Here is a 13,083-nt window from a genome sequence, read left to right as displayed (position 1 = left end):
TGTTAGGCTGGAGGAAGGAAAAACAAGGACATGCAAACAGAACAGAGAGATGCCATAGGGGGAGAACAGACCAGACCTCAAAATCCATGCCTTATATGGAAAGGGGACAGCTCTTCCTGAATTCCATCCTTCTGATGTGCCAACTAAGTCCCGGATGTCAGCCTCCTCCCTCTTGGAAGGAAAAAAAGTTTCTAGTTGTCTATTATGTCACCTTTAGCCAATCATACCTCTCCACACCCCCTTGGACAGCTTGCCTACTCCTCCCTCTCCTAATCCCTTATAAGCCCTCACCTCCCTGACTGGGTGTGACTTCTCTGGCCTGTAATATCCAGGCTGTGGAACATCACCCCGGTATGCATTCAAATAAACTACCTGGCCCTTTGTTGCCTCTCTTCGCCTGCTTATTTTGGCTAAAATTTATCTTACATTTGGTGCCGAAAAATCCAGGAAGGAGTGTGAGTGCGGAGCCCCAACCGGCCACTGGTGGCTCCGCCCCCTCCTTCCCCGACCCAGGACCTCAGCCTGCTCTCCACTGCATTGACTATTTTCTGGTGAGTCCCTCAGTTTCCCCTGGTCTGTTTCCCTCCCTAACTCCATTTCACCTGGTCCATTAGAAATCATACGTACGTCCAGGTGGCCCACCCTCTGCAGGCATCGGCCTGCCCCTGGCCCCGCGGTATGGGAGATGTCCCTACCCCAGGCCCCAGGATGTCTGTGGGCATCCGATCCACCCCTGGGCCTGCGGTATGGGAGATGTCCCTACCCCAGGCCACAGGATGTCTGCGGGCATCTGGTCCACCCCTGGCCCTGCAGTATGGGAGACGTCCCTCACCCAGGCTCCCAGGACGTCTCCCCTGACTTGACGTGTTTGGGACGCTGGGTGCTCCTCTCAGCGGGATTAGCTGGGGTGTGGCGCAGACATGGGGAACCAGCCCTCAAAAGCAGAGGCTCAGACCCCACTGTGGTGTCTCATTTCTAATTCGGCTACTCTATATTTGTTCTGAGAAGTTTGCAAATAGAAGCTAGTCTTTCTTTGCTCTGAGGCTGGGCCTCAGTATCCCTTGGACAATCAATCTCGCTGGCCCCCTGAGGGAACTTTCAATTTTAGCCTCCTCACCACCTTGATTAATTATTGCCACTGGAGCGGAGAGTAAAGTGAAATCTCATATGTGCAGGCTTTTTGGACTTTGCACTCCCATCTAGACCTTAATGTTGTGTTCAATGACTCAGGTTCTCCTGGCCTGATCTCCAGTTAAAGTGAAAGGGCAAGCTTCCAGATTCTATTTTAGCCAGTTGAGACCCGGATCCTACCTCAGCCAATTGGGACCCAGATCCTATTTCACCCAATTGGAGCTTGGTCTCTCTCCCCTCCAGTCAGCAAGAAGTACACCCACCACCCCTAGACCCTGCCAATTGACCAAATCCATGACTCATCACCCCCCAAACCGCCCTGGGAGCCCATAAAACCTTTGTTCTGGGGAAAACGCACTCTCTTTCTCTGTCATCTTGCCACTGCGTTGGTGTAGATGAGAGATTGAGCTCGAGCTAGCTCGAATAAAGGCTCTTTGCTTTTGCATCAGTGTTGGCTCCTTGGTGGTCTTCTGGGATTCGTGACTTTGGGCACAACATTTGGGGGCTCATCTGGGATCCCAGAGACCCCCAGGACTCCCAACCCAGACAGCCCTGTGCCAGCTGGTGAGTGCACTCAGTTATCTGTCTGTCTTTGTGTCTCACTGTTTTTGTTCACGAACAAGCCTGTATAAGCCAGTAGGAGCTCCAATCTGTATCAGAGTCAGCATTGACTTAGGCAAACACGCTGGCAGGTCGTCGACCGGGGGTCTTGGCAAGGGAGACATCCCTTGCCCCCGTCTGGAGGACGAGGTCCTCATCTGTGAGGAAAGTTGGCTGCCGCTGCAGTCCGACAGGCCCTCAACTTACTTTCAGTTTTGCCTCCGCGGCCGTGGCAGATTCTTCTATGCAGGCGCCTGTTTGTTTGTCGTGTTTGTCTTAAGCCTTGTTGACAGAAGAAATGAGACAGACTCAGACAACCCCCTTCTCTCTCATGACAGACCATTTTTCTCAGACGTTAGGGAGAGAGCTCACAATTTGAGCATGGATGTCAGGGAAAATTTCGTGTTTTCTGCACCTCCGAGTGGCCATCCTTTAACGTTTGCTGGCTGCCGGAGGGAACATTTAATCTAACCACTCTTTTACAGGTTAAAGATATCAGGGGAAGAGCTAACAACCTCAGTGTGGAAGTCCAGAAGGGTTGGTGGCAGACTTTTTGTTCTAGCGAGTAGCCAGTTTTCAATGTCGGATGGCTGCCAGAGGGAACCTTATTATGTCTCGGTCTGTATGTTTGTGTGTCTAAGTGTGTAAATGAAAATCTCTTTCTACCTCTGGATCGTATTAATGAAATTGATTTAAAGAGAAGCGCTTGTGAAAATTGGGCATTCTAAAACTTCCAGAAAATCTGATAAAAAATGTTAAGCATTAATGCTAATTTGGGTTTGGCTGAGGCGTGCATGTCCTTATAGTTATTAGCTGCCAAAGTTTACTTAAAGTCATTTAAGTTGATGTTACCTGTTAAACATTTCAAGAAGATGCTTAAAGAAAAGCTTGACTTTGTCTAATGTTTAGTAAAAGTTTTCTAAGTAATCTAGCATGGTTGCTAAAAATAAGTAAACAAGTGTAGCAAATAAGCATATTAATAATACTGTATTAATGTATTGAAAGGAAGGAGAGACACACAGCAGCAATTCACCGGAGAAATCCGCTTTATTAGGGAAAGGTGCTGGGTTATATAGGAAGGGACATAAGATGATTGAGGTGCTACTTCTACAGGGCTGGTGGATATTGGCTGGGTGCTGAGATTGGGAGGGGGGAGAGAGGTGATTGGGCTTCAGGTGGCACCGGCGGGAACCGAGGATGCCGAAGAGAAGCAGGAAGTTTGCCATCTTACGGGTGGGGGCCCTTCATTCCCCCCTTTCTCCTCTATGGGGTTGCTTTCTCTCTGACTGCTTCCTGCTGAACGGGGGTGGAGAAGGGAGTGAGGGCTTGAGGATTGGGAGGAAAGAGTTGATAGGACTCCCTACAGTAAGGACGAGTAGATGTGGACTTCTTTAGGTTTGGAAATCAATGAAGGTTCCCTGTAACTATAGGTCGAGGACCTGTTGATTCCAGTGGTGCCAAGAGGATATGGGTGCCAGAAGCCAGGCGTCTGCGGCCAGTGTTTCCAGGAACAGTTTCCAACGGAGAGAGGGGTCCATCTCAGCGTATGGTGAGGAGGTTACTTGAGGGTGAGGGATCTTCTGTGGCCAGAAGCTGATAGTTCCTGAGTAAAAGCTGGTTGAAAGTTTGATTAGAGATTTTGCCAACTTGGGATTTGATAAACTTTACTATACAAGGCAAGAAGAGACAGGTAAGAAGAATGATTATTATGGGGCCTGCAGTGGGCCAGAGCCAGGTGAGGAAAGGGTTTGTTAGTATTGAAGAGAATGGGTTGGAATTGGAAGCAGAGTGGAAGCTGGAGGCAAGGTCGGTGAGTTTGGTAATGTCAGTTTCTACAATGCCGGATTCGTTGATGTAATAGCAGCACTCTTCCCGGAGGAAGACGCAGGTGCCGCCCTTCTCGGCTGCAAGCATATCTAAGGCCCGCCGGTTTTGAAGGGTAACCTTAGCTAGCAAAGTGACCTGTCTTTGGAGAGAGGCCAGGGAATCGGCAGTGGATGTCAGGGCTCCCTCAAGTTTGGTGTTGAGATCTCTAATTGCCCATAGAGAGTGACCCAAGGCTCCCCCTGAAAATCCTGCCCCAATGGCTGAGGTGGCCAGGAGCATGAAAATGTCATGATGTGTGAGGCTGTATGACTGGAGGGTCAATTGAAACTCCCTGATATATGTCATGGGATCAGTGGAAAAGGAACGTAGGCATTTCTCAAGTTGGGCTAAATCTCCTAAGGAGAAAGGGACGTGAATGCGTATGATGCCTTCGGATCCTGCTACCTCCCGGAGGGGGGCGATAATTTTGGGAGGCCCTCGGGACCAAGTCTGAGGGGGACTGAAGGGTTCTGGCTCCGTCTGTGGGGGAGAAACAGGTGATAAGGGCAAAGACAGAGGAGGCCCCCGGGACTTAGTTAAAGGGGGGCTGGAAGGCTCAGGCTCAATCTGCGGGGGAGGGGCAGGTGAGGGGGAGGAAGGCAGAGGAGGTGAGATGGGGGAGGAGATGGTGGGGGAGGAAGGGAGAAGGCCTGTTGTAGGAGAAGAAGGGGAAGGGAGTGAACCGGAGGCTTCTGTGGGGTGGAGGCTTCTGAGGGGGTGGAGGTGGCACAGACGACAGTGGTGGTAGTGGAGGAAAGGGGAGGGGCTGTTGTAGGAGAGGAGGAGGAAGGGGGGGGGCAGGAGGCTTGTGCGGGAGAGACGGCTTGCAGGCTAGGAGAAGTTGGGGGGAGGTGGGGAGAGGAGGAGGCGGTGGCGGCAAGGGGCACGGGAGGAGGAGGGGGAAGGGAGTGAATGGGAGGCTTCTGCGGGGGAGATGGCTTGCAGGCTAGGAGAACTTGGGGGGAGGTGGGGGGAGGAGGAGGCAGCGGCGGCAAGGGGGGCCGGAGGAGGAGGGGGAAGGGAGTGAACGGGAGGCTTCTGCCGGGGAGATAGCTTGCTGGCTAGGAGAACTTGGGGGGAGGCGGGGGGAGGAGGAGGTGGAAAGCTTCGATATAGGGAATTTCCTTCCATTTTTTCAGGCGCTGGCAGTAGTTAAAGAGATCGTGAGTAATGTTAGGATCAAGAGTTCCCCCTGCGGCCCATTGGTTGTTATTGTCTAGGTGGTATGTTGGCCAATCTTGGGAGTAATATTTACGGAGAAGTTTTGGTTTTATATCAGGTTTCAGGGAGAGGGTGGCTAGATACTTGAGCAGGCATTCAAGAGGTGAATCTTTAGGGAGGGATGAGGAGGCTCCCATGGCTAAAGGACAGAGAAGGAGACAAACAGGGGAAGATGAACGGAGATCCTCGGACTGGGAGCAGACCGCAAGGAGACAAAGGGCGTCCCTGATGATCCTTGGTGGTCTGCAGAAACTCGTATACGAGTCGGAATTTCTTAGGAAGTGTGGGTCATCACCCAGACTTCTCTAAGAAGGCAGAGTGCCGGAGTCACGAGGAACCTAGTACTAGGAATTTTCAGCGGAAGGAATTTTTGGCGGAAGGAACGAAAGGAGGAGGGGGAAAAAGGGAGCGTTCTCATCCACAAAGGAGTCACCTCATTTATGGCTGTTGGAGGAGGGTCCTGAGGGTCCGCCGCAGCTGTGAAGGCCTATGGTGGGGATTTATGGCTGTTGGAGGGGGGCCTGAGGGTCCGCCGCAGCCGTGAAGACCTGAGGCGGGTAGAGTTCCCTCCTCGTCCCTGAGCATCAGGGCTTTGCCGGACGATCACAGTCAATGGTGCTGTGATAGCTCAGGGAAGAGCAGCCCGCTCTGGGGGAAAACTTACCCAAAGGCTAAAGAGGAGTGGTGAGTGTGAGGAGCCAGCACTGGAAAAAGAGGATGAGGGCAAGCTGCTACTGGTGTCAGGGGGAAGACGGGGCCCAGTTGGGGTGTCCTGTCTCCCGGGTTTCGGCACCAATGAAAGGAAAGGAGCAACTCACAGCAGCAATTCACCGGAGAGTTCCGCTTTGTTAGGGAAAGGTGCTGGGTTATATAGGAAGGGGCATGAGCTGATTGAGGTGTCACTTCTATGAGGCTGGTGGCTATTGGCTAGGTGCTGGGATTAGGGGGGGCAAGGGGTGAGTTCGCCATCTTATGGGTGGGGGCCCTTCATTTTTCCAGGCCTGAATTTCTACAACATTAAAAAATACTTAAGCTGTAGACTCAGGCATTTATTGATATGACCAGAATTATCCCTACTTCCTGCTATTCCACCTTCAAAATGTGCACATACGTGTTTGTGCACATGTGCATACACACTTATTTTGATTTCTCTACTTGTAAATTTTTCATATCAACTGTTATTAAAAATAAAATGAACCAGTGAAAGGGAAATGAGGCAATCCCTCCCTCTGTAATCAGGGCAGCCTCTGCTCCCCTAGATCTGATTTGTTAGGGGGGCATTGTTTATTTTCCTAGGTTCTTGTCCCCACTGCAGTAAAGAATTGAAGGGCAGAGACACAGTAGTGAAGCAGAGTGAATGTTTTATTTAAAGTTATGTACTTTAAGAGAGAAAAAGTGTGGTCAACCTCTGGGAGGAGAGGTGACCTGAAAGGTTTAAGTTTTATTTAAAGAGAGAAAGTACACACTCAGAGAAAGGGGAGGGTGGGCTACCTTGGAGAAGAGGCACTGAAAGGTTGGGGAAAAGGTTTATTTAAAGCTATACACTTACAGAAAGTGTGGGAGACCTCAGAGAGAGGTTCACTGAAAGGTTTAGAAAAAGTTCTGTTTAAGGCTATGCATTCAGAAAGTGCAGACAACCTCAGAGAGAGGTGCACTCCCTGAAAAGGTTGAGAAAAAGTTTAAGGCTATGCACTTAGAAAGTGCAGGTGACCCCAGAGAGAGGAGCACCCTGAAAGGTTGGCGGTTCCCTCTTTCAAGGATTTTTTTCAGGAATATGACAAAGGGCTAGAAGTGTGGACTTGTTAAGTGGTCTCAAGATGTTTATCTTTGATGAGACATTAAGCCTCTTTTATTATCAGTCCTCCAGGTAATTCTGTAAAATTAGCTTAACACAAGAAATTTACTGCTCTGATTCTTTCCCAGGGTAGCAGCTTCCTGGTCTGGGAGAGTATCAATCAAGACCGCCTGCCCTACCTCCAAGTTGTGTTGAGTTATTGTCTGTTTGCTGAAGAGTATGTTAACAATCTTACTTCTTAACTTACTGGGTTTTAAAATGCAATTTTACCTTTAAGGTGGAATTCTTCCTGTCTTTATTATGCTCTTTATAGCTGGGCCTTTTAGCAGGCTAAAGTAAATCTTACAATAGCATGATCTAATTGAGGCAATGAAGACATAGGCTATGCTGAGATACTTTTCTTTATCTGGAGAATATTTGGACATTCCAAGTTACTCCTGGCCTTTGGAGCTCAACATTAACCCTGTGTGTCTTTTCTGGCTCTCTAGTTTTATCTGCTTAACTCTTTGAGTCCAAGTGGGCCTTACTGGCCTTATTCTCTCTCCACCGTTTCATATCCACTTTCCTGCCTAACAGATCCTACACATGAATTACAGTAGAGCCCACAAGGCAGCACCCTACCAAGGCAAGGGTGAGGCTCCAAGTCAGCCTCCTGTGGAGCCTGTGAGGGGAGGGAACCCTGTGAGAGGAGACTGTGGCCCTCTGGTGGACACACTGTAGAATTGCAGCGTACTCTGATCAGAAAAGTACTGAGCCCATCTAGGGTGGAAGCTTGGGTGTCTCTGCCACAGTGACCTAAAACCCTAACCAAGGGCCTACCTGTGAGGGACAAACTAAGTCTTTGCCTCAGAAATGGTGCCTTGTGTCATTCTGAGGCACGTTATCCCTGCAGCTGTTAGATTTGAAAGCTAGGCTGGATTTAAAACTGGACAATGTTAAATGTCCTACATCTTTACTAATATTTTGGGTACTTCTGGCTGAAGAAAATTTTTTTAATTCAAGTAATTCAGAATGAAGTTAATCAAAGTGAAGTTTCCAGCCCTAGAGCTCTTGTCTCTCCATTGAACTTCAATTACACTTAGTTTAGTTTCACTTTCCAAACCCATGTCTCAAGGAGACCTCTGGGCAACTAGTGGCAGAGAAGTGAGAGATGAAATAGTTTTAACAGGCTGTAAATGCAGCACTGTGGCTACTTTAAATTACTGAGCAGTCAATATTTAGTATGTGTCTGTATGCCTATTCACTGATGCAAGTAACAAATATTCATTGGTTCATACTCCACCAATCATTGCCTGTTTGCTCTCAGATCTCCTCCCTGACCTTAGCAAAACCTTGTTCCCTAGTTACCCTTGCCAAATGTCTGCCTGAATGGCCAGTGGAAAGCACTAGCAAGAGATTGAAGGAAGAAAAATAAGAGAAGCCAGATTATTTTTTCTGTCCCTCTCTTTGAATTTCTAGCATCATTTTCCGACAGTGGCTCCAGCCCCTCATCAGAAAGCCACTCTCTGCAGGGTCCTTGGCAGTCCCAGCCATGGTGCAGCCTCAGCTTCTGCTTCTGGTGACACCATCCCTCCCTGTGTCCTTCAAGCCTTCATGGTGGTAGTAGCTTCCTGCTGTCACCAATATCTGGCTGTTTCTTTAGCCCATTCTTTCTTTCACCTCTTTCCATTACCTGTCCAGCCAAGCCCTTTTTATAAATCCCCTCTCTGAAATGCCCAGGATGACTTTGTTGTACTTTGGTATGGCAGTGAGCAAGCCAAGCTCAGGTCCCAATCCTGATTTCAAGAGGATTCCATGCACCATATCAGCAGAGCTCCTAGTCTATTGGGGGGAAAGTATTAGCAATAAAAATAATCACTCTTTCAAAAGGAAAGTACATAAGAACATACATCAGAGAGACCTGACCTAAAATAAGAATAAATTTTGTAGTTCCACAGGTGACACCAGGAACCCTACTAAGCAAGTCTTTACACAGAGCCACAGCCCCACAAGTGATGGCTACAGCCAGCAATTGTCACACTACCTCTTATCTTCCCTGGATCCATCAGGGAAGAGAGGAAAGGTTCCTAGTGAAAGGAGGAACTTAGGGATTTCAAGAGGATTCCATGCACCATATCAGCAGAGAAGCGGGAATGGGTTATTTTGACAGCCTACTGGGGCCCAAGAAAACTAGGCTCTGCCTGGTCCACCAGGGGAGAAACCAGAATCTTTGAGGAATATATCACAGGGGTTAGGCAACGTCCAGGTCAAGCCTGACTCTGAGAAAATACCTTCCCAAACATTTAAGCTCTGATATCACAGTATTTCCCAGGTCTCCTCCAACCTAGCTTCGGATGTTTGGGAATGAGGATAGGAGAGCCAGCTGGCTGCTGTGCTCTTTTGTCCCAACATGTTTCTGTTGTCTGTTTGAGCACAAGCCACCCTTACCTTCTCTGTCTATCCCTTTGATCCTGACAAATTCCAGATTCACTCAATACCTTGACTCTTCTTGTCAAACCATAAAAGCTCTGAATTTATGTATTAGATGGGGCAGGCATGCTTTCTTCACCTTTCTATTTAAACCACTGCTTACAAGATCCAAAGTATTTTTTTGAAGGGCTGTTTTCCAATTCCATACTGCAGGAGAAAGTCATTACTCAAATGTATGGCCATTCCAAGCCACCCTGTCTTGCAGAGTTGCCTGATACGGAATAAGGGAGAGAGCAATGTTTGAGAGTCTTTTCCTCCCTCCAGATTCACTTCCAGTCTAGGTTAATATTAGATCTGAGTATGTCTCATAACATTGTAACTCAATATATTACCATCCATGGGGCTCTGGCCTCTCCCTTGGATTCCAGCAACACTTGATGTACACTGTCAAAACTCCTAACTCCAGAAGTCATTACAGATCAGTTGTGGCAAATGAGGCAAGCCACGAAAAAGAGGGAGATCAGGTATAGCTTGGGTTCCATAAGAGAAGTAAGCCCCTATGCTCTAAGGCATCTGTTGTATGTAAGGAGTTAATGCATATCTCTTCTGCTTCTGGAATGGTACTAGCTATGTACCATCCTTGGAAGAAATGAGAAAATAGTCACTCAAAACTAATATTTTACAGATCTCAGTTCTCTCTTGGAGCCCCTGTTGAGAAAAGTTGGCCCCATAGCAGAAGCTGGTATCCATAATACTTCTGTCACTCTCATGAACTGGACTAGCTCAAAGGCTCGTATGCAAATGATTGCACTCACAAGCTGGGGGAGATGTTTAAGAATGTGGGTATAAAGGCATAGTGAGAGAACATAGAAAAGCAACAAGAGGAGCCCTGGAAAAAGTCCACACCCAGGTCTCCTGATGGGCTTTTATCTTCCTTCTGAATGTGTGAGACTCAGCAGATACCTATCAATTTATCAAGGTATATCTTACCCATTCAACCAACCATACCCATTCAATTTTAAGAGATGATCAGAAAAATTAAGCCTATTTTTATCTAGTATGATCACCTTTGCAAGGTACAGTTTCTGAAGATATCTCCATGCTAACACCCTCCCAGCTACCCCCACTCTGCCCTGTGGGAAGGCAGGATACTGTCCCATGGAATGAGGAGTCAGTGGGGCATGCGAGGGAAGACCTGTATCCTCTGTCTGTGCCCCCAGAGTTCTGCCCTCTGAGCAGGGTAGAGCCTCCTTGCAGGGGAGATGCAGTGGAAGGGTGGGAAGGAGGCCAGATAAATAATGTTTAGCACTTTTTTTAGGCAACTGTTTTCTAGGTGTCTCATTGACATGTCCTATCTCCTCAGCTGGATTGTAAACTCCTTTGAGTGCAAGGACTAAGTTCATGATGTAAATCTGTACTCTCCTACAGTGTTCAGCACTGTGCTTCTTCTGCAGATGCTTAATCAGCATACTATTGATTAATTAAAATGTACTGTGGGGAAAAAAGTGGTGTATCCTTGCAACAATTACAGTATAAGGTTTATGTGAAAGCACAAGTTTAAAATATTTCATACTTCTCCACAATGAGGCACGGATCTCTCCCATATCCCACCCCACTGTGCCCCAGAGGAGCCACCCCACCCTATGTGGGACAGATAGAATCCTGAGCTAGGGAGCATTTCATCTCCACTGGAACTGAGCAGACCTTCCCTGTATACAGAGCTCACCACCCTCCTTCTCATCTAACTTTCCAGGGGCAGCTGGCAAGACAGAAACTAGGGTAAAACTTACCTCCTCAACTCCCACCCCTGCTCTGTTCCCTAGAATCAAAGTTTTCCCTCACCCACTCCCCTTTCCTGCTGAGCTCTAAAGTGCACCAACAGTCAAAGGATGCTGCTCCCAGGCAGGAATAAGCTTGTGCTGCCTGCACCCATGGTACTCAGCTCAGCCTTGCTGTTATCTCTGGAGCATGGAGCCTGTGAGATCCAACTGTCCCTGTTAGGCTGGGCTTCAAAGGGTCCTGACCCCGCAGCATGGCTCTTAAGCTGGTCAGCCAGGAACTTAGATAGTTACCACATTGCATGGTGTAGGATACTGATTCTCACAGCCAAACTCACATGAAACTGATTTAGTCTCAAAAGCCAATGGATTAGGTTTTGGTGGGGAATATGCCCTTCTAGTGATGAGAAAAGGTGTTGTCTGTGATCCTACCTCCTACCTGGAGTAAGCCAGAAAGCAGTGGAATGAACATGGAATCAGGAGAGAGGGAGCTGGCCTGTGTTGAAGAACCCCCCACTCAGACCTTGACTATACTGATAAGAAAGCATGGTTCTTCCCTGAGACAACACTACAGACCCTATAAATTCTTAGCTCTCAGCTGTCTTCATACTAAACTCGATGAGCTCTCCTCCCTTTTTTCTTAATCATTCTATTGGATTTTCAACAGATTTTTATTATTTTCTAAATATGGAACCAATCCTGTATCAAGAACTGACAAATAAGGATCTTCAGCTGACACTGTGATGGCAGGACTCACTGCCATCTTCACTGGGAAGATGGAGATCTTGTCCTTTCTTTACACAACCTTCTAAATTCCATCTGCACTGTGCTTTGTGAATCAGTGCCCTCTGCCCTCTGTCATGGCCTCCTGTGGATTCTGGCAGCCAGGCCTGCCCAGGGATCACCACAGATCCAACCAACAGAGACTTGCCTAACCTCTCCTCTAGGTCTCATTGCTTGTTAGTGATGTGGCCTATTATTCTCCCTTCCTTTAGCTGCAGTATCTTGAGGGATAAATACAGAGTAATTCTGAACACCCACCTCTTTCCATCTTAGCCAAGCCTAGGGCCTGAGTTCTGGGATGACTACCCTGCTATTTATTTGTTCTTCCTATTTCTGCTAGTCTGCAAAAAATTCAGAATCAACCATCATGACTTTTATACCACATTTGTCAGCCTTAGCAAAGGGAAATCTGGACTTTGAGAGCTGTTTGGCAGGCTTGACTGCCCACAGAAGAACAACCTGGCTAGTTGTGTCAAAGTTAATGGTGTTCACTAGACCCATGATTAACACCTTTTTATATGATATATTCTTAAGTTGCTGTACTCAAATAGGCAATAAGACCTGGAATCTGATCTGATTCGGGAGTATCCAAGAGACTTTCCACCTCAGTGAACTGTACACAAATAGACTAGTTTAATGCGCGAAAGACAGTGGCTTTCAAATATTTTGGCTTCACAATAAAAAAATTAATGTTAAATGGCAGCCCAATACAAAGACACAGACAACACACACATACACACACCTGTATAAATGAAGCAAAAGTTTCTTAAAATGGTACTGTCATAGAGGAAGATGCATGTGAAAGTGATGTATTTTCTGAGTCTCGGGGTCAGAGATAACACAGAAAGCTGATTTTACAGAACACAAGACATCCTGTGCCAGTATACTGAGGTGGAATCAGTAAGAAAAACAAAAGCGAATTGAATCAGCACAAGAACGTCTGCTCGGATCCTTGCAAATGGCTACTTTATGTCTGTGATCATGAACACATGACCTCTCCCAGGAGTTCCACTTTACAAGCCCTGACTGTGAGGTGGAGCCAAGATGGCAGCATGAGTAGAGCAGCAGAAATCTCCTCCCAAAACCATATATATTTTTGAAAATACAACAAAAACAACTCTTCCTAAAAGAGAGACCAGAAGACACAGGATAACATCCAGACCACATCCACACCTGTGAGAACCCAGCACCTCGCAAAGGGGCTAAGATACAAGCCCCAGCCCAGTGGGACCCTAGCGCCCCTCCCCCAAGCTCCTGGCAGGAGGAGAGGAGTCGGAGCAGGGAGGGAGAGGGAGCCCAGGACTGCTGAACACCCAGCCCTAGCCATCCGCACCAGAGCGCAGACACAGTGCACGCGTGGAGTCCTGGATACTAGGAAAACAGGACAGTAAGACCTGTGAGCGGGTCCCTGCAGCCGGCGCCCTGGGGACAAAGGAAAGCAAGTGCTGTTTGGAAGTCTTAAAGGGACAGGGACCGCACAGCAAGATGGAAGCATCCTGG

General features: G+C 47.8%; 1 protein-coding gene and 1 long non-coding RNA gene across 4 annotated transcripts in view; one reads left to right on the top strand and one right to left on the bottom strand.

Annotated features, from left to right (window-relative positions):
- The first annotated feature begins 308 nt into the window (after window positions 1–308).
- DHRS4 (dehydrogenase/reductase 4) overlaps window positions 309–13,083 on the top strand; it is a 47,198-nt gene continuing 34,423 nt past the window's right edge. The window contains exon 1 of one of the 3 annotated variants that reach the window (XM_073211489.1): window positions 309–351. Coding sequence is in view for 2 of the 3 variants with exons in the window: in XM_073211487.1 (XP_073067588.1) it covers window positions 354–551 (198 nt within the window). In the remaining variant the exon portion in view is untranslated. Of the gene's footprint in view, window positions 552–3,167; window positions 3,281–13,083 lie in introns of those variants that run through there. The other 2 variants (XM_073211487.1, XM_073211491.1) reach the window with 2 other exon arrangements.
- LOC140843110 (uncharacterized) overlaps window positions 3,161–13,083 on the bottom strand; it is a 45,528-nt gene continuing 35,605 nt past the window's right edge. Inside the window, exon 2 of the long non-coding RNA XR_012120601.1 lies at window positions 3,161–3,345. This is a non-coding gene — a long non-coding RNA (uncharacterized lncRNA). The remainder of the gene's footprint in view (window positions 3,346–13,083) is intronic.

Source organism: Manis javanica, chromosome 8 (assembly GCF_040802235.1).
Source record: "Manis javanica isolate MJ-LG chromosome 8, MJ_LKY, whole genome shotgun sequence".
Classification (NCBI taxonomy): domain Eukaryota; kingdom Metazoa; phylum Chordata; class Mammalia; order Pholidota; family Manidae; genus Manis; species Manis javanica.
Note: the sequence above shows the minus strand (reverse complement) of the source record. Positions and strands in the feature narration are given on the sequence as shown.